General features: G+C 43.8%; 2 protein-coding genes across 2 annotated transcripts in view; both read right to left on the reverse strand.

Annotated features, from left to right (window-relative positions):
• Positions 1-2822: 2822 nt before the first annotated feature.
• On the reverse strand, positions 2823-4281 carry LOC118565010. Its single transcript, XM_036144521.1, has one exon. The coding sequence runs from the start codon at positions 4254-4256 to the stop codon at positions 2922-2924; it is 1335 nt and encodes a 444-aa protein (XP_036000414.1). The 5' UTR covers positions 4257-4281; the 3' UTR covers positions 2823-2921.
• An 8218-nt stretch (positions 4282-12499) lies between these two features.
• The window catches only part of LOC118564989 (serine protease inhibitor A3K-like), a 30840-nt gene continuing 19012 nt past the window's right edge, over positions 12500-24327 (reverse strand). The window contains exons 3-8 of the mRNA XM_036144502.1: positions 20729-20854; positions 13619-14249; positions 13461-13531; positions 13175-13368; positions 12942-13083; positions 12500-12852 (exon numbers count right to left, since the gene is read on the reverse strand). Coding sequence (XP_036000395.1) covers positions 12658-12852; positions 12942-13083; positions 13175-13368; positions 13461-13531; positions 13619-14249; positions 20729-20854 — 1359 coding nt within the window. The 3' untranslated portion in view covers positions 12500-12657. The remainder of the gene's footprint in view (positions 12853-12941; positions 13084-13174; positions 13369-13460; positions 13532-13618; positions 14250-20728; positions 20855-24327) is intronic.

Genomic DNA, 24327 nt, shown 5'->3' on the forward strand with positions numbered 1-24327 from the left:
TTTGTGTCGTCCGATGTGATTCCACGAAGAGCAAACTGTGCTTCGACGTGGAAGAACCATGATTGCGGATCATGTAGCCAGAAATCCGGAATCTTAACGGCCACAGCAAAAGAAGCCGGTGGAGGTCCACCAGAGACAGCGATTGGCTGTGAGGAGCTGGGCAGGCCATCAGATGTGGACATGTTGGCTCACAGGGGTCACCAATGTGGAGGAGTGAAAATGACGACACAAAGGATGTAGGTTTGAACAGCTCTTTACTCGACTCCAACTGAGAGCAACTGTACAGAAAACCATATATATACACCAACGAACAAACATATTTCTCATCACTACAACTTCTCCACTGAGTGAGAGTGGAGCCCCCTAGTGGTCCGCCACAAGCTAACCCCTCAACTGCATCTCTAGTCAGATTAGACAAACGTAACACATTGTAATGTATGTAATTAATTCTATCAACATTCTTATTAGGAGTAATCCAAAGGAATATGGATTCAAAACCTGCTGCAACCTGGTCTACCAACTTATACCTGTCGGGAACCCCCCTGGGGACCCCGATCGAATCTATGTATGTAGGAGAATTACGTGCCAAATCATAATCAGAACTACGCTTAATTCTATGTAACAAGTGTTCCTGATTTAAACCCGGTCCCATTAACAACAGTGGTGCCACCGACCTTACCATGGCACACACACCCACAGAGCCAAAAGGGATCCGGACAAAGAACTGTTTTCCGCCACAATAATAATACAAACCAGCTCTCGCCCATAAACCTATGCCTTGAAAATGAAAATAAAATTTACACCACTCCGATGGAATCACACCTAACGTTGATAAATCCTCTGTCCCTTCCCCTGTGAAATTAAAGCACACATACTGCTTAATGTGATTACCCGGAGTAAACGGCCCAGGGATAGTGTCATTGTTTATAGGAGGGAAAAGATCATGATAGAACTCACACCCCACCGAGCGGCCATTTGTCAACTCTAAAATGCAATCATATCCTGTAGGATCGTCAAAAGGAAACAAAGGTGCTGGTTCTGTTGTTAAAATTGGCCTAGCCCCAGCACATGCTACACAGCTCTCAGCCGTATATTGTCTGGCCGTCTGAGCCATCCAAGAAACCCTCAAATTACATCTCCTATCCCCTGTAGAACTCTTAAGAATGTTACCAGGGGTCAATTTATTATAATCTACATGAAGTCCTCCTGAAGAGGACAAGGCTTTCCCCACTTGTGGTGAAAGAATCTGTACTCCAGAAGTAGTCGCATTATGTAGAGAAAGTTTAATCAACCTTGTACTACCTGATGATGGCCTTTGGTAAGGGACAATGCTTGTTGTAATAATTTATCAAATCCCCCATGGCGCACCGGAACAGCCTCATTTCCGGTGTGCCACCTCATATAAATCCAGCGGTAGCACCAAGATATGGGGGAGTCAGGAACCCCCTTCTGCAATACACAAGCATAAACATCAGATTCCTGCCAGATTGATGGGTCACTACCACAATCTACCACTGAGCATAAATCGAATTCAAATACAACCCTTGTACCTAAAGTGTAATGCAGTTCAATACCACGATGTTGAGTCAGACAATCATCTTTATCCTGAATGGCCTGCTCCTGACGCCTGATAGGATCAGCAGCACCTGCTCCTTGAATAACAATGCTGAAAACAAGCATGCACAACATAAGAATTAAAACCCATAAACCCAACGTCAGCTGCCGCTGAACCAATCCAGTACCCAATTTCTGCTCCATGTTTAACTTCATACAAAAACCGGAATATCCTAAAATATATATATAAAAAAATAGAATCTATAGACCAAGGGTACACTGGCCCCCACACCTGAAAAAGAAGGTTATGACAAAAAATGAAACAAAAACAACCCTCTTGTAAGATCAAACAAATCCTAAAACTATTACCAGCTTACCACAAAGGTCCTTCACCGGCAAATGTAACCTAATGACTGTGTACCAGCCCAAACAAGTCAAAATATTATAGAAATATAAGATCAAAAAATATTGTAAAAAGTAGATCAAAACATCTGTTATATTTAAAGCTAGAAAGATAAAAAGCATATAAAACCACATAAATGATTACAAGGTTTTCGTTTTTTTTTTCACAATGACATCAACTTCTTTCTTTCAGACTTTCGTAGAAGAAGGGTGGCGTCCCACAGCCACTCAATACAACGTGATGAATCTGCAGGCAGGATCTTCAACACACAGGTAGACTGCCTGTAGTTTTAAGAACCAGAGGGCTTCATTCTGACCCTGAGTCTGGTTCTACTCACAGCTGACTGAGCCCAATCAGCTGATCCGCTCCTTTAAACCTCCTGAACCTCCGTCAACGACCTCGGAGGTTCTGCTGCTGGTGCACACTGGCTCCAATGAAACCACGTATTACCTTTTCCTCCCAACCTCACCGCATGTGAGGTTCTCTCGATCAACTTGAAGGGTCCCGTGAACCTCGGCTCTGACCACTTTCTTTTGATGACCTTGAGCCAAACCCAGTCGACGTCCGGAGGTGGTGTTCCTCTTTCTCCTTCCTTGGGATGTCCACGGATCTTGGTGTACGCCTCCAGCACAGCCTGCAACTGTGAGAAGTACTCCTTACTTGTCAGGCTCTGCAGGTCGTCTGCAGTTCCCGGTGGTCGACGTTGGGACACAAGAAAGCTTCTTCCCGTCTCCAGCTTGTAAGGAGTAAATCCTGTGGTTGAATTAACCGAAGACCTGATTGACATCAGAGCGAGAGGCAAGGCATCAACCCATGATAGTTTCATTTGCGCACAGATTTTAGCCAACTTATTTTTCAAGTTCAGGTTCATCCTCTCCACTTTGCCCTGTGACTGGGGGTGATACACGGTGCCAAACCTGTGTGTGAGCCCTAAACTGGACTCCACTCGTTGCAGGTCCTGGTTCTAGAAGTGGGTTCCATTGTCAGTCCTGATCTTTTCAGGGAACCCGTGCCTGGGAATGTAATGGTTAATGAGGCATTTTATCACAGTTTTGCTGTCCTCTCTTCTAGCAGGCCAGGCCTCTGGCCATCCTGTAAAAGCGTCCACACACACCAACAAATACTTAAAGCCTCCAGCAGGGGTCACCATGTCTGTATAATCAAGAATCACTTCCTTCCCAGGAACTGTGATCAAAGGAAATCTGCCCTGCAAAGGTTTCAAAGTCTTCTTTGAGTTAAATTGCCCACACAGTGTAGAACTTTTTACAAAATGTTTGACCATATCTGACATAAATGGATGCCACCAATGGTTAAAGTTGTCCATCATCTGTCTGACACCCACATGTCCAACACCATGTACCTCAGAAAAAAGCTTCTGTTTCAAACCTGGAGGAAAAATCAGTCTGCCATCTGGCCCTCTCCAGCAACCTTCCTGCTCTGAGGCTCCTCTGAGCCTCCACATATTCTTCTCCTCCGGAGCTGCTCTGCTCTGCAACAGTTTAATGTTACTCATGCTCAACTCTTCTCTCAGCTCATCTTCCACCGTCACCATCATCATCTGAGGTGCATATCCAGCGGCTGCTTTGGCAGCCTGGTCTGCAGCCTGATTCCCTAATGCAATGTCTGAATTACTGTTATCATGACCTTTGCACTTTATCACGGCAATTCTGGCCGGTAATAACAAAGCATTGGCCAGCTCACTCATTTCCATCTCGTGTTTTATAGGTTTACCCCCCGCTGTCAAAAATCCTGCTCTCAACCACTGACATAACTCCACATGAACTGCACCTGTGGCATATGCTGAATCTGAATATACATTTACCTCCTGATTTTCTGCCAACTTTAATGCCTCAATCACTGCTATTAGCTCTGCTCTCTGCGCTGACTGAGGTCCTTGTAACCTTTCTGCCTTCCTTGTTACAAATCCTGAGCCTATTCGTTCAACAACAGAATAGGCTGCTCTGAGTCCTTCACTTTCATGTCTGAAACAACAGCCATCTGTGAACAACTGTCTCACCTGTGGGCCTTCAATAGGACTAGCCTCTAGATCTGGTCTCACCTTCTCCATCCTGGAAACCAATTCTTCACATTGATGAGGTTCGCCATCCGTCATGCCATCTGCCATGTTCACACCTTCATGTGTATATGTGATGTTGGGTGCTTCCAAAATTTTGGACAGCCTGTGTTGTCTGAGTGCAGTCATAGTGAAGCTTTGTGAATTCACATAAGCCACAACACTGTGAGTTGTCAAAATGGTTAGACTGTGTCCCATGACTAAATGTGCAGTCTTTTGAATCATTCTGGCTATTGCTGCTGCATATTGTGCTCATTGCGGGTGACGTTTTTCCACGTTATCCAACATAACTGATATATACATCAACATTTTTCTCTCACCTGTTTTTCTCTGAAACAAGATGTCATTTAAAGCAAATCTGGTTGCAGAAAAATCAAGAAAAAATGGGATAGAGTAGTCTGGAAGGGTCAATTCAGCAGCAGATGCAAGTCGTTGTTTAAGCAGAACAAATGCTTCTTCCACTTCCTGAGTCCAAATCAAAACATTATTTAGTTTTCTCATACCTTGCGCCTTCACAAGGTCCCTCAAAAGCTGCGTCAGGTCTGCATGGCTGGGAATATAGTTACGGCTGTAACCAGTCAATCCCAGAAAAGACAGCATGTCTTTCACGCGCAGCGGTTTAGGATGTGACAAAATGCTCTGTTTATGACTGGAGGACATGCTGGTTGTTCCTGCGGAGATGACACGGCCCAGGAAAGAAACCTGTTTTCTGGCAATTTGCAGTTTATCCCTACTGACCTTGAACCCATGTTCATGGAGGTGTCTCAGAACCAGTTCTGTAGCCTGAAGACAGATCTCAGCAGTTGGTGAAGCCAACAGCAGATCGTCCATGTACTGAATAAGGGTGGTGTTCCTTGGCAGAGGACATGTCTGCAAAACATCTTTCAAAACCTGATTAAAGATACCTGGTGATAGGGCAAATCCCTGTGGCAGTCTGGTGTAACGCAGCTGGCGACCTTTATAAGTGAATGAAAAAACATCTCTGCATTCTTCAGCCAAAGGAAGACAGAAAAATGCGTTCGCCAAGTCGATACATGTGTACCACTGCTGAGAGGGCTCCAAACTGGAAATGGCCACATAAGGGTTAGGTACAGGGATTGTAGGTGTCTTCAAAACAGAATTTACAGCTCTAAGATCATGTGCCATGCGATATTTACCAGTTTGTTTCATTTCCACCGGCAAAATGGGTGTGTTCCAGGCTGATACAGAGGGTTCTAAAACTCCAGCTGTCAAAAGGCCCGCGATGGTGTCAGCAATGCCTTCCTCCGCTTGAGGTTTATGTGGATACTGATTCACCCAAATAGGAGAGTCAGTTGCAACCTGAAATGAAACTGGAGCACATGAAACTAATCCCACATCCGTGGGACTGGTTGCCCAGAGTTGTGATGGGAGAGCATCCAACATCTCTGCTGCTTTATGATGGTCGGTACGTTCCCTGCCATGGTGTCGAGTCAAAAGCTCATGTTTCAAAAGAACTTTGTCAGTTACATCACAAACAATCTGATATGTGTTAGTGGAATTTGAAAACAGCAAACCTGGGACGCTGGTCGGTGCCCAATCAGTAGTCTGGAGGGAACGCTAAACCATCCCTCCTAATTCACTGGCCTGTCGCTCAGAATGGAGAGAAAGAGAAATATGAGGAAATGCTTCATCTGACATCATATACCATTGATGTTGTTCAGAAGTTAACATAACTGCGGCTGCCACCCCCTCAGGGGCCACATAAATGTTCTTAGATGTGACTGTCCATGCGTTACTTTCAAGTTCTGCAGCAAATGATTCCTCATACCAATCTGTGTGATTTCTGTCGTAGAACAGAGTGACGTGTGGCGGATCAAGTGGAGTCAGGTAGGAACTTAGGCTTTGAATCCAAGGCTTCCACTGCTGGAACACCGAGAGAACACCAGCTTCAGCAGGTTCTGTTAAGAGTCCCCAGTATTTTTCAGCAAACTCCTCCCCCACGGGCCGAACCAGATATTGTCCATCCTGGAAAGTGTGACCACATGCTAGAGAAGAACCGTCTGGAAAGGTAACAGTCAAACCTTGAGGTCCACAAAGCACTGCGGCTCCCAGTTTAACCAACAAGTCCCTTCCCATCAAATTGACAAGTGTAGATGGAGACCATACGAATGAATGATGCAGTTTCTGGTTTCCAACTTTCACCGGAAGTGGTAAAGTCAACGGCAGACACTGTTCCTTCCCTGAGAAACCCATTAGTGACACAGTCTTAGTCGACAGCACAAAGGCAGATGGCTGATTGATTATAGTGGAATATGTAGCTCCAGTGTCGACTAAAAAGTTCATGTGTTCTTCTCCAACCTTCGCTGGCAGCATGGGGTCTGCGGAACTCATGCTGCTGGAGTTATTCTCAGGGATGTGTCAAAATTGTCCATAAAAGTTTTCCCCGAGCTGGGGGTACTGACCTTGCGGAGGCGGGGCCATATTAGGGTTTGGTGGCACAATCTCACCTCCTGGTGGGGATTGACAATCCCTTGCCCAGTGTCCAACTTGTCCACAGGTCCGCCACATCCACCTCGTCCTCTCAGACCACGGTTCCAACCTGACTGTCCACGCTGTCCACCAAATCGCCATCCGAATCCACGTGCAGAACCCACAGATCTGTAGTTACATGGAGGATAGAAAACAGGAGGGGGGATCCCTCCCCCTTGCATTGGATTAAATTGAGGTGTCACGATCGGGGATGGAGCCCTAGGTGATGCAACTGCTGAGACCATAACATGTTCAGTTTTTTCTTGTTTACGTTGATTCACCTGCCGTTTAGCATCTAATAATTGCAATTTGATTAATTGATCATGAACATCCTCTTTCTCTTGTTTTTTCTTCTTCTCTACATCCTGAGCAACATGCAAATGGTGTACAAGATGTTTTTCCCAGTGGGCATACTCACAACCAGGCATCTCAGGATTCTGTTTCATCAGCTGTGACACCAAAGGAGGCACACCTTTCAGGACTGCTTCCCTGAATAATTCACCCAAGTTAGAACTATCCCCTTTTGGATTTACACGTGTGTGTTTAATCCAACTCTCTTCAGCTTGAGTAATGAAATCCTTTGGATGCTGTAAGGGATCCCAGTCAAACTTGAGAACCGCTGCAGGAGTTGATAATGGGAAATGTTCTCTAATTGCGTTCCCCAAACGAGTGATAACTGAAGAGAATAAAGTTTCATCTCTAATATTGGATGTTCGAGCTTCATATTCAATGTCATCTGCAGATGAAGCAGGAACACAACGGCCTAGAACAGCTCTAAAATCGCCCAAAGCCAGTTTAGTTCCTTTAGTTAGATTATCAAGTTCGGCAAGCCACAATCTGCCACCAGCTGCAATACTAGGCAATTTGTCCACCAGGGCCTTACATCACCAAATGAATAAGGGACATAGTTTTCTGTGCCCACATTATTTTGTAATATAGGCATCTGCACTCTAGTGGGACCTTGAGAACGAGTTGTCATTGAATGCATGCTGTGAAAGCTATCCTTTAAATTTCTTCCCACACCACGAGTGCGTGGTGTTCTCTGTCTCCTGGCAAATTCTGCTTCTTCAGTAGAATGATATAACCCATTATTATCAACCATGTCTTCTTCAGCATGCATTTCTCCCTGTAAGGAGAAATCCAACAGTGGCACATTTAACAAATCAGTGCAGTTGTCCTCCTGCCAAATCCCTTTTAGTGACATTTTTACATTAACCTCAGGCTCCAATGAACGTGGGTTATTAAACTTGACATTAGTCGATACTGCTGGTGATCTAGTTCCTGTTTTATTAAGATCAACATGATTTAAACCTGTTGCCGGTTGTGTGTCTTCTGAAGATACAGAAGAACAGCCCCTAGAGGGCGGTCTTACTCCAGGTTCCTGGGCGTGCAACGCATGCTCCTCAGGGCCTGCTTTCGTCATCTGACAAGCTGTAGGCGGGGAAAAAGGCCTGTTAACAGACTGAGATGAGTTCTCGCGAGCAGCTCGAGGGAGAAAAGGCTCACAAGACTTAAAAGGAGTGAGGGATATGGGTGGTGCATTAAATGACGTATGCGGGTGTTGAGTATTATCTAAACATATATCGCCGCTTGGAGAATATATCGGGAGCGTTTCTACTACTAATTCTCCGCCTCTAACATCCAGAACTGGATACAATCCGGAAGAAGTAGTGTTTATATTGTATGGCGGAGGAGATTGTGCTGTTTCTTCTTTTGTTTCAAACAAATGTTTAATTCCCTGCCAACAGTTTTTCCCATGATTTTACTTCTCTATCTGCCTTTTCCTGATCACGCTTCCCAAAATGCAACAAACCAACAGATTTTTGTCTTTGAATACAATCATTAAGGTGTTTCTTACTTTTAGCATATTGTTTCACCAAATATTTGCCCAGGGGTTCGCTGTGTTCCAGCCGTTTCTCTTCTGCTGTAACGGCTCCAAGCACTTTCTGTCTCCACGCCGACTGGGTCTTTTTATCTAACTTTTCATGCGTTTCAACAAAACCCATCAGCGCCTCTACTTGTTCACCCAAGGACTTCCAAGGGGCAGATCCCCATGCATCATCCTGAAACTCCTGATCAAAAGCTCCCGCCATGATCCGGGCTATTGTAACCGGCTATACACAGCTTCCTGACTCAGTACTTTTCCACCGCAAAAAGAACACATGCAAAGCTATTCACAGCCACACATACGCATGCGTAACCACCCGTTCACACACACACACACACACACACACACACACACAAGAGACTTCGAAGCCGCGCACACACAGAGACAGACTCAGACCGGAGCTTCTAATCATTCACACGATGGATCCCATTTAAACCAAAATAAAATTGTTAAACCGACCAGGACAGACAACGTTTAAGACAGACAGCCTTGCGCGCGCAGAGGGTCTCCTTTTAATACCCTTCCACTCCACGAAAACATTCTTTTTTTAATAACTCCGCGTCTAATCGTCGTACATCAGGTTTCTGATGTTAGAGAGCAATTCTATTGTTCTCCTGGGGCCCCTTTTTAATCTCTTATCTTCTTTTACAGCTCACTTTAAAGGTCTTGCTGTCTTAGCCTCAACTTTTAGATGGTTTTGTATTCTCGGCCGTCCCATCGCTACGTTTCTTTGGAGTGTCTCCTTCCTCTGAGGTAACGTTCCACCTCAGTCTTAAAATTCACCAGACTCGTCAGTCCTGGAGAGGGAGCGACCAACTTCCGAGACTTTGTTTTATTTTTGTATTTTATATTTTTTATTGTCTTTTCTTTTACAGCTTCAACATTTAAGTTTTAACTGTATATTTTTTATTTCTCTTATTTTACGGTTTTCCGACGTGGACATACAGATAACTCTCATTCTCTCATTTCTCGGTTTCAACATAAATTCTATTTAAACCTATTTGTACTGTTCAGCCTCTGATATTTTGAGAAGAGATTTCCTAAAACCAAAAGCATCACTCAATTTTGCCTACACAACTAACGGTTTGCCAATGGAGAAAAAATCTCCTTACCTGTTTTGGGTCGACCCGTGATGCTTATGGCAAGGTCCTCCTTCGTGTCCAATATTCAAACAGACTCTTTTTACTCACAGCCAAACCCGGGTCACGGCTCCAGTTAACGAGACACCTGTAGGGCCCGTTTAACGCCCCCCCCCCTTCTCGTCTCACCCGTTCGAAGATTTGGCACAGAGAAAAAAAAAGGCAGTGAATTCAGAGGCAAAAACAAAAGTTAAACATATATTTATTACAATTTGGAATTCCAAAGTGGGAGACACTTACACGTTTATCACAGCATCGAATACCTTAAGTTCTCTGCCTGTGTCTGAAGCTTGTCTCAACACATACACGCCCCCCCCCCCCCTTTTTAACACAGACAGTCCAAGTGGGGCTGGACCTACATGAGACATTCAGTCTGCTGCACACATCTGTTTCCTAACCTTTGACTTTTAAATATAATCTATCTCCTAGCTTTGTTCCTGGGAGTTTGACTGCAACAACATACACCCTCATGCAAACATTTTAACAGCGTTATCACTTACAAGACTGTCATATGGCCTTGGTGCCTCCTGCTCCTGGTATCTATCTGAAGTTTGCATGCACCCTTTGTTTTCACACACATCCATTTCTTTAGGTTACTGGGTTAAAGTTAACATCTGTATTACTTTAAGCTACACTATAATATATATGATTATATTTCTATAACACCAGTGACCATTTTTTTCCACCATCTCAAAGCAATTGTTTCATTGTAGAGCTGTATTTTAAATGAATGTAAGCGCCATTGACCTATGATTTCCTGTTACTATCTTTGCGCTGTCTTGACTCTGTTCATTTTTTTAAGAAGCAGCTCAAGACCCTTTTGTTCTGTTTGGCTTTTACCTAATTTTTAACTAGTTTTGATACTATGTTGCATTTCTGTTGTTTTAGGTTTTCATCTTTTATTTTGTATTTTATGTTTATTGTGCAGCACTTTGTAGTTTTTATCCTGTGAAAAGTGCTACATAAATAAAGTTTACTTACTTTCATACATACATATGTATGTAAATCAGCATACCCAGAAGGCTACGACCATGTGTCCAAATAACCACGGCAACGACGCTGTCAGACAGTCACAGACACTTCAAGGAATATTTGTTCTGATTGAAAGCAAACCTACAGCTTCCTGAATGAAATTAGCCACTCATTTGAGAAACTGGCTGAAAATAAAGTTTGTGTTAGCAGCTATACTAATTTTATTCTACAATGTGTACTTAACCCAAACGGCACTGTCCAGCTGCTGCATTGAGCTCGGTTATAGCTCAATGCTGATCACTGCGATGTAGAGAATATGTGTCCCATACGTCGATCTGGAAGTCTGTCCCCACACACGCTTTGTGGAATACCTGAAAACTTTAAAACAAGCCTGGATGTTACATAAAAGTACTGCAGTCCCAACCAGCACATACTGAGTCTGCTCCTTTTTCGTGACGTAGATGAGGCCATGTGGCCTATTCGTCAGGACAGAATGGACTAGAGGAACAAACAGCCCTAGTATTTTCTGTTGGAATCTTTCATTTTTTGGAATATTTCATTTGTATAAAATCAATAAAATTTGCATCACAACATATTTGCTTCTGGATCCTTTTTTTGCAAAAAGGCAAATTTGATTACAAATGACACTGACATGTAAGCTGCGTACAGTCTTTGTCTACAATGAACCAGCAATGCTGCACTGATTCACATTGAGTGTGGTGCTTTGTATTTTGTTGCCCCTTGTGTAATGAATGATTGGAAGGGCTCAAACATTTGTGTGCAAGTTGTGTTGTTTGAGGGCAAAATGTGCTTTTGGATCATGTGTTAAATGTTTTGGCAGAGTTGGAGCCTTTTGCAAACAAAATGTTTCATTTTGACCATTGGTGCCACTGTTTAGACCTCTGCGTTAACTGTTTTGAAAAATGTGGGTTTTGAGTTGACTGCTGCGTCAAAGCAATCTATAAAAACTGTAATGAATATAATTGTTATGATGGTATAGCGGAATCCTGAGCATGACTAAAGCAATACGACTGCAGTCAGAGCTCTGATCACATTTGGAAATCGGCTCCTTGCTGCAAGTGAGAGCCCTGGTTTAGGGAACTTATCTAAACAATTTATGGGGCCGTCCCTGGGGGCAGGTGTAGGACGGCTCAGAGATGACAGCTTCCTCTGAAAATCTCCGGTTGCAGAGAACGCAGCAGAGATAGGACCTGAAACTAGACTTTGGCACTGGCAACACGTGGTTCCTCCTGGTTTCCCTCTGTAGTGCTGGAGCCAGGGGTGTGTTACGTTATTGTATAAATGCTAAAAGTGATTCTGTTTTTTAAACCATAAACTCTCAAACTTGTGAAAAAAAAAAAACTTCAGGTTTGGTGCAGCCAAAGGTTGAATTAAGCTAAACAAAATTAAATTTCAATAGATTTTAGTGAGTTTTAGCACTTTTTGGTTTTCTAATGTAAATCAAAGTTTCTGTAGCTGTTGCAAAATTTAACGGCAGGTGAGAAATTTGCATGGATTAGCTACTGCACACTGTTATGCAAGTATACTTTTTGTACATGCCATATTAGACATTAAACATTACACCACAAGTTTTTTGTGCACAGCAGCAGCCTCAGGTATAACCTTACTGAAAAGGGTGCACTTTGTTTAATCATGCACTTCGCTTGCTCATTTTATAAACAAAGTCCTACTTTTCCCTTTTTGAATAAAACCAACACATGAAATAATAAAACTTTTAGAGAATTAGGAGAGCTAAGGCAGGAAGTCTTCATCAGAAAGCAAGGGAAAAGGGAACTGGACCAAAAAGCCGGTCCTTTTACATAATCTACACTAAAATGATCACTAAATAAATTTGCCAAATAAAGGTTTTCCCTTGCAAGTCCAGGTAAACGTACACTGTTGAGTTTTTCTGTTGTAAATTTCCCAGTGATATCTATTTATCAAATCCTTTTTAATTCAATCAGATGTCATGCAGACAGTTTGGCTTTGTGTTGCATTTATTTTAGGACATTTCTTTATTCAGGAGCAGCAAATACAAATGTTAATGCATCTCATGTGTGTATGCAGTGAGATCAATACACCACACAAAGTATTTTATTTGTATTAGTCTGTACTAACAAAGATGGGATCTCTTCCCTCAGAGGTTTGGGTTGACAATCTTGCCAATGAAGAGAATGTTTTCTGGAACTCGCTCAGTGATGATCACCATGAAAGGACGGTTGAACCGCAACTCTGGGTACTTGATGTAGGAAAGTTTCCTGATTTTGATACCGGTGGCTGCTGCAGCTGTGGCTCCGGCCTCAGCAACATCCAGTGTGGCTTGGTGCACCACCTTTACAGCACAATCAAAGCAGAGCGGGTCAAACATGTCAACAGAACATGAGCAAAGACATTTTTTCTTCTCATTTGCTGCCTTTTTACCTTAGAGACAAACAGGCCATCTGCAATGCCGCTCAGATTTGCACGATCCCCAAACATGTCTGCCATTCCCATTCCAGTCAGCACATCATTCATTTCGTAGGAGGTCTTGATGGAAAACTTGGGAACAAATATCTTGTATGTCCTAAAAAACACACACACACACAATTTTAAGCACTCATCAATCATGACTTGGAAAAAAACATTAATTGGTACGTAATGTAAAATTTCTTTACCCTTCCTTCATCCACTTCAACCATTTAGTAACATGTGCGGGGGAGATATTGCGCTCCAGCACTGCCATATCATCAGGTAGGAGCAGCAGCATGGAGTATGAGTTGTTGAAAGGCAGGTGGAGGACTTTTGTGTTGATGGCCTGGTCATCATAAGTATTAAGATCTTCTTTCATTTTCATCATCTGGACTTGAACCTGGAGAATGAAAGATGGACAGTTAGTTGGTTGGAAAATAAATACAAGATGCCTCATATCTGCTCCGCCTGTTTGGATGTATGACTTTGAACCTCATTGCTTTCGTCCACTCTGAACCTGTCCTCAAAGGTCTCCCGAGGATCAAACGGAGTTTCCCATTTACCTGTTCGAGTGAAGACAATCATGTCACCTAAAAAAAATTACTTCACAGTGAAAGAGGAGAGAGATCTCGTCGCATGAGACCATTTACCTTCGTAGTAGATGTAGCTGAGGAGATACATGACTGTGCTTGGATCCAGGCTTTCTACCAGCTTGTCTATCTTCCCGTTAGTCTTACCCGATACATACTGATTGATGGTGTCGGCGCTCTCTGTGGTGTTGGCAAAGTCAACATTGAAGCCCTCGGCAGAATAGGACTGCTTCAGGACATCCAGGAACTCAGGGTTTGCATTGAAGCTGTTGTTCATGAACACGGCGGTGCCTTGGCTGAGGTACTCATGAGATGCTTTGTTTGCAAGGAGTGTACGAAAGGCCTGGTCTACATCTGTCTGAGCCAGCTGGGAGCTGCTGAAGCCCATCCCTCTGAAAAGCTGCTGGTGAGTCTCCCCCCGGGCCCCCACCATCAGAGCAGCCAAGGCAGTGGAGACGCTAACCGGAGAGAAGAAGATGTTTTTGCCCTTGGAGGATGCATGATCCGCCAACTTTGTGTACAGACGGAATGCAAACTCTTTGTTGGCCGAGGTCACCAGCGACATTTTGTTGTCACTGCCATCTCCAGCGGGGCCTTGGGCCTCCTCGCCGTGCCCTATGTGATGATGGCTTCTTCCTACACAGACCACTGCTGATAAGATCCAGAGAGCCAGGGGTGCATGCATCGTGAACTGAAACAAAAAGTCAAAAGTGCTGTTTGTTTTGTTGTTGCACATAGACCTGGTGAAATCTCAAAACCTACTAAGTTGGTTCTACAGGTTCTAGATTAATATACAAGTCTTTGTTTGCTCCATAAAAATATATCAGTTTTCCATATAGACAGCCATCTTGATAAAAGTGATTCATTTATTTTCTTCATGCGTCAGATCTGACACAATTTCAAAAAAAAAAAAACAGGCTTTCTTACAGCTGGATTTTAAATGAAAGAGCTAACATGTAATTAAAACACCTCTCATGTTCTGTAAAAGGATTTCAACATATACTTTAAACACGAAGAGCATTTGTTTTCTATAAAATGTGTGAACCACTTACTGGCTGCAACTCAGTTTGTCCCTCTTATTACAGGCTGGAGGGGAAAGAGCCTCTGTTTATATCAACGATCAGGTGAACATTGATTTTGTTTATTCTTTTTCCAAACTTCTTATTTGTTCTACATTTCAGCTGTGTAACAGTGGACCAGTCGCTCCCAATCATGGCATTGCGGTTTGGAAAGGATTCAAAAAAAGTACAAAAAACAACAAATGAACAATGCACATTTTACCATATTTTATAGTACAATATAAAATTTCTTAATGCTTATTTGTACCAATGATTATTAAGGGTTGTTATGAAAATCATGTATCCCTAAGACATTTTGGTTTCATCCACTTTGACACGTATCACAATTCAGATGTTTATCCGTCCGTCCGTTTTCTTCCGCTTATCCGGGGTCGGGGTAGCAGCTTCATTAGGGAGGCCCAGACGTCCCTCTCCCCGGCCACTTGGGCCAGCTCCTCCGGAGGAATCCCAAGGTGTTCCCAGGCCAGCTGGGAGACATAGTCCCTCCAGCGTGTCCTGGGTCTTCCCCTGGGCCTCTTCCCGGTGGGACGTGCCCGGAACACCTCACCAGGGAGGCGTCCAGGAGGCATCCTGACCAGATGCCCGAGCCACCTCAACTGGCTCCTCTCGACGTGGAGGAGCAGCGGCTCTACTCTGAGTCCTCCCCGGATGACTGAGCTCCTCACCCTATCTCTAAGGGAGAGCCCAGACACACTACAGAGAAAACTAATTTCGGCCGCTTGTATCCGGGATCTCGTTCTTTCGGTCACGACCCAAAGCTCGTGACCATAGATGAGGGTAGGAACGTAGATCGACCGGTAAATCGAGAGCTTCGCCTTTTGGCTCAGCTCTCTCTTCACCACAACCGATCGGTACAGCGCCCGGTTCACAGCAGACGCTGCACCAATCCGCCTGTCGATCTCCCGCTCCATCTTCCCCTCATTCGTGAACAAAACCCCAAGATACTTGAACGGGTAGAGTGCCTCCTCCAACCTGGAGGAGGCACTCTACCCTTTTCCGGTTCAAGACCATGGTCTCGGATTTGGAGGCACTGATTTTCATCCTGGCCGCTTCGCACTCGGCTGCGAACCGCTCCAGTGAGAGCTGTAGATCACACCCTGGTGAAGCCAATAGGACCAACGTCATCCGCAAATAGCAGAGACGCAATCCTAAGGCCACCAAAACGGATCCCGTCAACACCTTGGCTGCGCCTAGAAATTCTGTCCATAAAAGTTATGAACAGAATCGGTGACAAAGGGCAACCTTGGTGGAGTCCAACTCTCACCAGAAACGAGTCCGACTTAGTGCCGGCAATGCGGACCAGACTCTGACACCGGTCGTACAGAGACCTGACAGCCCTTATTTATTAAAAGGCCCGGTACTCCATACTCCCGGAGTACCCCCCACAGGATCCCTTGGGGGACACGGTCGAATGCCTTCTCCGGATCCACAAAGCACATGTAGACTGGTTGGGCAAACTCCCATGCCCCCTCCAGAATCCTGCTGAGGGTGTAGAGCTGATCCAGTGTTCCACGGCCAGGACGAAAACCACACTGCTCTTCCTGACTCCGAGATTCCACTATCCGATGGACCCTCCTTTCCAGAACCCCCGAATAGACATTACCAGGGAGGCTTAAGAGTGTGATTCCTCTGTAGTTGGAACACACCCTCCGGTCCCCCTTTTTAAATAGGGGAACCACCACCTCAGTCTGCCAAAACAGGGGAACTGCCCCCGATGTCCATGCAATGCTGCAGAGCCACGTTAACCAACACAGCCCCACAACATCCAGAGCCTTAAGGTACTAAGGGCGAATCTCATCCACCCCCCGAGCCTTGCCACCGAGGAGCTTTTTAACAACCTCGGCAACCTCAGCACCAGAGATGGGAGAACCCGACCTCAGGCTCTGCTTCCGCAATGGAAGACGTGTTGGTGGGATTAAGGAGGTCTTCCAAGTATTCCGCCCACCGATGCACGACGTCCCGTGTCGAGGTCAGCAGCACACTACCCCCACTATAAACAATGTTGGTACTGCACTGTTTCCCCCTCCTGAGACGCCGGATAGTGAACCAGAATCGCTTCGAAGCCGTATGGAAGTCTTTCTCCATGGCCTCTCCGAACTCTTCCCACGCCCGAGCAACAAGTATGCCCACCCCAGCTCGGCGCCTCTCACCAGGGGCAACGCCAGAGTGGAAGAATGTCCAGCCCCTCTCAAGGAGACTGGTTCCAGAGCCAGAGCGGTGCGTTGAGGTGAGTCTGACTATCTCTAGTCGGAACCTCTCAACCTCGCACACAAGCTCAGGCTCCTTCCCCACCAGAGAGGTGACATTCCACGTCCCAAGAGAAAATTCAGATGATTATGAAAAATAATATTTTTTGCTAGAAAACATGTTGAAATTAGATGGAAAAATACTTGAATGTCAGGTTTTTTTTAAAAAAAAAATAGTGTTTGAACTGTGGTTAAACTTAAAAAAAAACAGTTTAATCGCTCAATTGCTTAACTTTTTTTTAACTATTTCCAGTTAAATAAGATTGATTAAGATTTCTTGAAAAAAAAAATCTCAAAATCTTACACATCTTAAAGGGAACATATGCTTTTCAGTTCTTCCTTTTCATATTGAAATCACTTGTGTGGCCTATATAAAATTGGAACTGCTATGCTAGAAATATTGTAGATGTAGAGAAAAAAAGCTATTCAAATTGAGCTAATCTAATTTAATGTTCTAAACATAGCTGGGTTTAAAGTACTTTTAAATCTAAACTGATAACATTTCAATTTCTGCTTAATCTCTAATAAATATACTAGTCTGTCAATTATAGTCTCCCCCCCCCACCCCCCATCGTTTTACCAAAAGAAGATGTGAGAGCCATTGATCTATGATTTCCTGTTAAATTACGATCTGTTCCAGGTTTACAAATTTGAACAATAATTTCTTCCTTCAATTTGTTATGGAGCAAATTTTGCAATTTTCCTTTCTCTTATAGCCTGCCTTGTTGTACAAGTCTAAATATATTTTCTGCAGAGTGACTTCCTCCACAGTTATAACATTTTACAGGATTACTTCCACATTAACCATAAAGATGTTCACCTTCAAATCTACCACACCTTTGGTTTGCCCTTGTGTGGCTATATCTTGGACACTTGTAGCATCTGAAAGGCAACTGCTCAGGGAGTATTTATCTTTAAAAAATAAATAAAAGTGCTACCCACTTTTTCTCTATTCCTGAAAGCCCATAGTTGTTTAATGCCAGCAACTTCTCATTTTATTACTTTCTAAAACTCAACAGCACTTTCCCACACAAGAATCCCTAAAGTCACTCCCCAAAATCACTTTTTTCAAATAAGCAAACTTCCATCACAAAACTTTGGCTAATGCTACATCTCCAAGCTCTTTCTTTAATCCAGTTGATAAACTTTAATAGGATGTATTCCAACCATTTCTGGCTCCTCATTAAATTTAAGAATGACTTTGAAATCTTCCAACATTAATTTCTTACTTCAGTTCTTTCTTCCTCATCGTCAAAAGCCTGTCTCCTATACGCTGTTCCATTATTAAACTTTTACTTTCGTCCTCCTCTTTTATTCTCCACTATCACTACATCCATATATATTCATCCTCTGAAACCCAGTCATTACTACTAGCCAACTCTTTCACAATCTACAATATACCAAAAATGAAACTGCCTTTAAAATTCAATATATTCTTCTCACTCCTTTAGTGGTCAGCCACCTCCTCTCCAGCAGTCAGTGAAAAAGGCTTCCAAACTGGGACGGATGAAGAAGATGATGTCAAGTTGTCCCAAGATGATTCCCTGGGGGGCCTGAGCACCTTTTTAAAGGTTCTGGAAGGGTCCACTTATTGACTGAGAAGGGGGACTTAAACAGTGCACTTTAAGGTTTAATAATATGGATTTAAATTGGGAATTAAGATGGGTTTTTAGATATTTCTAAGTGTCAGATAAAATTTGTTAAATAAAGTATTGGATGTTTAGTCGGTGTGTAGATGTTTGTTAGCTCACATATGTTCTTTGTTTTCCCCGTTTCATTGCAGGTCTTTTAACCCGGGGTTGTGGTAGATCACAAAAGGCTGCCAGTGAAGATCCTTGGGAGTTGCTGCTGAAACCTTTTTTTCCTGTTTGTGTACCTGTTAAATGATGGTGAATAAACTCCTGCTTGGTCTGTACCTTGTCTCTGCCTCAAGCCTCCTGCTTAATCCAGCCGCTGAGGGCCACTCGAGCAATTAGACAACTGCAACTCCTTTTAATTAAGGCTGGGAAATTTTCACCGGCAGTCAGTGCTGAACTAATGTTTGACGTCTTTTAGCAGGTACCAGAAGGCATGACCTCATCATCCCAGTTTCAGCAGATTTATATTGGGTGCCTGTTCACTTTGGTATTGATTTTAAGAGCCTTGAAGAGCCATCAATAAAAAACATTCATAGTTTCTGGAGTTCATTCCACTGGTCATAATCCATATCTCATGAACACAAGACATGGTGTGAACATGGACAGAGGGCTAAATTTCAGAAGGTCCAAAAACCTTTTTCACCATGGTTTCCTGACTGGAACTCTGTTTAAACATGTTACATTTAAAAAAAAAATGGTTGAACAAAACAATAAACTGAAGGCCTTTGTCCATGTTAAGTGTCCTTAGATTCCTCGGGAACCCCCACAGAATCTGGCAGCTGGTTTTGAATTACATTTGCAGCATTTCATCACAAAACCGTGTCTATTATTAGTAGCATTGAGCTTTTTAAATTGGTGTTTTATTGCAGATGCCTGCATTTGTACATTTTGCTAAGCTGAAGGCTGAATTATTTTAAGTCAAACTACGTCTGTATTGCAGCAATTCAAATTAGTTAAGAATTTACACTTTTGAGAAAAAAAATTACTTCACCATTTGCAATTCGCCAAGTCTATTAAAATGTATCAGACAATAAATAATTATTCAAATTAGTTAAGAATTTACACATTTGCCCAGATCCAACTAAGACTTCAAGGTTACAAATGCCCATAAGTGGGAACATAAATAACTATAAGAGACTGAGCATAAAGGAGTGGAGTAGTTTAAGAAAAAAATCCCATGGATGCAAAAAGAATACAGTTTACTAAATTTGCTGAAACTAATAAAGACACTTATGCACAGACTGCCAAAATGGTCATGATAACAATCTCTCCAGATTCAGCCAAGTTTAAAAGCCTACCAATGAAATCTTACATTTTTCATATGATTTCCTTCTATAAATATTTTGAACACTGCATGCCTTTGGAACATTTGCTTTTGTATTATAACTCAGGAAGTTTCAACCACAGCAGCGTTTCTATCTAACTTGCAAATACAACAGAACATTTTTGGCTGCTTGGCTGGCGTTTTATAGCTAGGTCTGCACAATACATTGCAGAGTTCTCTCTATATCACACTAAGCAGCATCCATATCCCACAACAGCTTAGATTGACATAAGTATTAAGAAGTACTTAAATATGCATTGTAGATCTAAGTCTACATCTAAAAAATGTTTCAGGCCAAAATAAAAACTTTGAGACAGTTAAGAGGTGACTGAGGGATAAAGTACTCATCGTCTTGGGTCGGTTTGCTATGACACAAATTCAGAATATTTCCAGTTTAAAAATTATTTTGCACAAGTCCTATTGTTAACAAACTATTCACTAGTATTGCACGTTTCCCCAACATCATGCTGCCCCAGCTTCCACCATTTTCTATTGAAGAAAAGGCATTCTAATTTTTCTTTTAAAAGCAAATATTTCAAATACACATCATTAGGTGTCCATTAATACCATGTAGCATTGAATAGTCTGTTAAAAATCTTAAGTTCACTTTGCATGTTGCCATCACTTTAGGTTTTTAAGTAAGGCTTAACATTTTCAGAACTCCAAAGTGACAACCAGTTAACTTTAACACTTGCTTTCAGTCCTGTAATTCTCTAAAAATGACAAGAAAAAAGTGATCCCAATAAACAATGGTAATAGCAAGATGTCCCAAATTCATTTTTTTTTAAATGTGCAATCACAAAGTTGCGATTTCTCCCTCAGAGGTTCGGGTTGACGATCTTGCCCATGAAGAAAATGTTTGTCTGGCACTTGATGATCATCACCATGAAAGGACGGTTGAACTTCAGCTCTGGGGTTTGGGAGAGGAAGTAGACCATGATACCGACACCAGTAGCAGCTGCAGCAGTGGCTCCGGCCTCGTCAACGTCCAGGGTCGCTTGGTGTACAACCTTTACAGCACAATGAAAGCAGAGAGTGAAAAACTGTTCATCCCAACAAAAAGGAAAATGTTCTCTTCCTCTCCCACTCTTTACCTCAGACACAAGCAGTTTCTGTCCGTCTGCAGTGCCGCTGAGATCAGCTCGATTCCCAAACATGTCTGCCATTCCCATTTCAGTCAGCACGTCATTCAGCTTGTAGGAGGTCTTGATGGAAAACTTGGGAACAAAGATCCTTGTACTTCCTTTTTTTGGAAAATAGGAAATAAAAATGTTTTTTTAAGCACTGATCTGAAAAGAACAGATAAGTGTAGATTCCCCTAACCTTGCTTTCATACATTCCAGCCATTCAGTGAGCAGGACTGATGTCGTTCTCCAGTGTGTCCATGTGATCAGGCAACAACAGCAACATGGAGTAGGAGTTGTTGAAGGGAAGGTGGAGGACAGATGTGGCAATGGGCTGGTCGTAATAAGTGTCCACATCTTCTTCCATTCTCATCATCTGGACTGGAACCTGATGAAGGAGAGCTTTAATTGGTGAACTGGACACTAAACAGAAATGATGCATCATTGAGCTGCCCTACAGGGAAGGAGGATTTGAACCACATTGATTTCATCCATTCTGAACACGTCTGGCTCGGTCTGCTTTGGGTCAAATTGGGTTTCCCAGTTTTCCAATGAACGTGCGAAAGGCCTGGTCTACATCAATCTGAGCCAGCTGGGAGCTGTTGAAACCCAGACCAGTGAAAAGCTGCTGGTAGGTTTCCCCCCACACCCCCACAGAGAGAGCAGCCAAGGCAGCAGAAACACTAACTGGAGAGAACATGATGTTCTCCCCTTTAGAGGCAGCATGACCTGCCAAATTCCTGTACAGGCGGAAGGCAAACTCTTTGTTCGCCCAGATCACCGAGGAGATTCTATCGTCGCCGTCGCCATCTGCGAGGGGATCTTGGTCTTCCTCAGCATGATCTGACTGTTGTTGGCTTCGCTCTGCACAGATCACTGTTGAGAATATCAAAAGAACCACAGGTGGGGCCAACATGGTGACCTAAGAAAAAGGGTTACAAGTGTGTATTTTCACTGAGGTGAACTGTAAAAATTTCCTTTAAATCAGGTTTAAAAAAAAAAAGAAAAAACAAAACACACACACACACACACACACAAAGTGACTATTCTAGTTGGGGGGGAACAAGAAGAAAAAGCTTGGTTTAAGAGAGATTTCTGGGCTATATACATATTCAAGGATAGACCAACAATAGCACTGCAGCACGTAGTGCGATAGCAGCTAAATGAACGGTAATTTAACTTTTCACAATGCTGTGTTTCAACCCTATAGAAACTGTTTTCTCACATTTACACATAAATTACATTCTCTTTTTTTTCAGACAATGCAAATCTCCAAACCACTACTTACTAACAGTAACTAAAGACTTTGAAGACCAAGTCAGTATCAACCTGTCTCATGAAGTCTCGCTCACCTACTTCCCTGCAGAGATCTGCTCTTTAAAGAGGAAAACCTGACTCAGGTGTGTTAATCAAGGCTGCAGCTGCAATTTCTTGCTCGCTATCTTTAGAACATGTTTGTAGAGGAGGGTTAAGCCCTCTAGAAAACACTAGATTACCACCTAGTAGGAACTAATTAGCTGCTCAATTGTATTATATAATAAAATGATGGCTCATAAAAAAAATCCTAAAAAATAGCCTTTAGAACAAATTCACTTTGACATGAAGAATTATTCTTCTTCTTTGTGTTTATTGACGGTTGGCAAACAACTATATGGTGCATTACCACCAACAACCGTTAAGGAGTGTGGATCAGGACAACAGCCATGGAGAATTGAATCCATCCTTAATATAAATGAACGAAAGATGTATATCATATAACTGTCATGATATTGGCACGGCTGTCTGGTCTAATTTCTCATATTACACACCTGCTTAGCTCCGCCCATTCCTCATCACCTCAGATCTGTTCCCCCTTATTCTACTAGTAAATAACCAGTTCTTTGAGGCCAGGCAGTGATTCGAGCTGAGGTCGGATAGGAGGAAGGGTTGGGAATCCGGATCGAACGAAGCAAGGAAGGAGCTTGGTGGACGTTTTGACAGAGAATTATAAGTTTGAAGGGATCGGTCTCCGGGCCCCTGTCATGTTCCTGTTCCGGGCTCCCCCGGTGCGTGTCTTGTCGGGGGTAGGGGGGGAGGGGTTCTGGGTGGCTCGCGCGGGCTGGCTGGCCGGGATCCCCCCTCCCCTTTATTTATTTATGGTGGGTGGTTTGGGGGGGGGATGTTGGTCCCGACTGTGGTTTGTTCGTGGACCCTGGCACCTGTCTCTGGCCTCTGGGCCGTGGTGGTGCTGCTGGTGGGGCCCCCTTCTCTGAGCGGGCTCCCGGGGAGCGGGGCTGCCTAATGGAGTCAGTAGGGGAGCTGGCTCCCTGGGAGGCCGCAGGCCTACCAGTTTTTCCTCCCCATCCCCATGGTCCTCCCTCTGCCTGCTCCATCATACTGCCATACATGTAGGAATTTGGGGAGGGGGGCGTTACTGGAGATTGCCACTTTTCAGTGATGTCCCTCACCCCAATTTCATTATGCATTTTAGACACTTTCATTCAAAACATTCTCATCATACATCTAGGAAGTCTGGGGGGGGGGGGGGGGGGCTCATTTTGTGTGGGCCTCGCCTTGGATGTCTCTCTCCATCCCCTCCCGCATTTAGACATCGAGGGTTCTGGGCAGTTGCTCGGGGGGGTGCGCTGGCACCAGCTGCCTTCTGGAGGGGCGGCGGTCTGTGCTGGGCACCCCCTTCGGCACTCCCAGTTTTAAACACACTTAGGAACAACATGCAACAACACAACATCCGAGCAGGCGTAGGGAGGACTGAAGTCTTTTCCGCGGCCCTGCTCTCCGGCCGCCGCTTGAAGTTTGGGGCCTGGAGGGGTAGCGGTCCGCCGGGTCTGGGGTTTGGGGGGTGGTTGCTGTGGGGCCCGGACTGGTAGCCGGGGCTGGCGCCTCTGCTCTCCCCAAAAAGGGGTGGGGTGAAAGGATGGCCAGGGTGGGATGTGGAAAGAGCGGGTTTGGGTAGTCAGGGAGGAGGGGTTCGGGTTGGGTTGCCCGTGCGGATCATTGTGTCCCCCCCCCCTTTCCCCGGGTGGTCTCGGGCCGGGGGCGTCCGGTTCGGGGGCGGGATGGGGTCCTGGATCCGAGCAGCTAGGGTGGATGGTGGTTCCCCCTGCCCCCCACTGGTGGTCAGTAATATGTATGAAAGTGTCACGTGCAAGTGTGTGTACTGCGTCCCTTTTTGTGTGTGTGTTGTGAGCGGGGCACTAGGGTGAGAAGGTGTGACTGTGTTTGTGGTCCTTATTTTCTTTTTTTTTATTTCTTTCTTTATTTATATTTATATATTTTATTTATTTATTTATTTTATTTGTATGTATGTATGTGTGAATGTATGCATGTATGTGTGTATATATATATATATATATATATAT

This window comes from Fundulus heteroclitus, chromosome 12, assembly GCF_011125445.2.
Source record: "Fundulus heteroclitus isolate FHET01 chromosome 12, MU-UCD_Fhet_4.1, whole genome shotgun sequence".
Taxonomy (NCBI): domain Eukaryota; kingdom Metazoa; phylum Chordata; class Actinopteri; order Cyprinodontiformes; family Fundulidae; genus Fundulus; species Fundulus heteroclitus.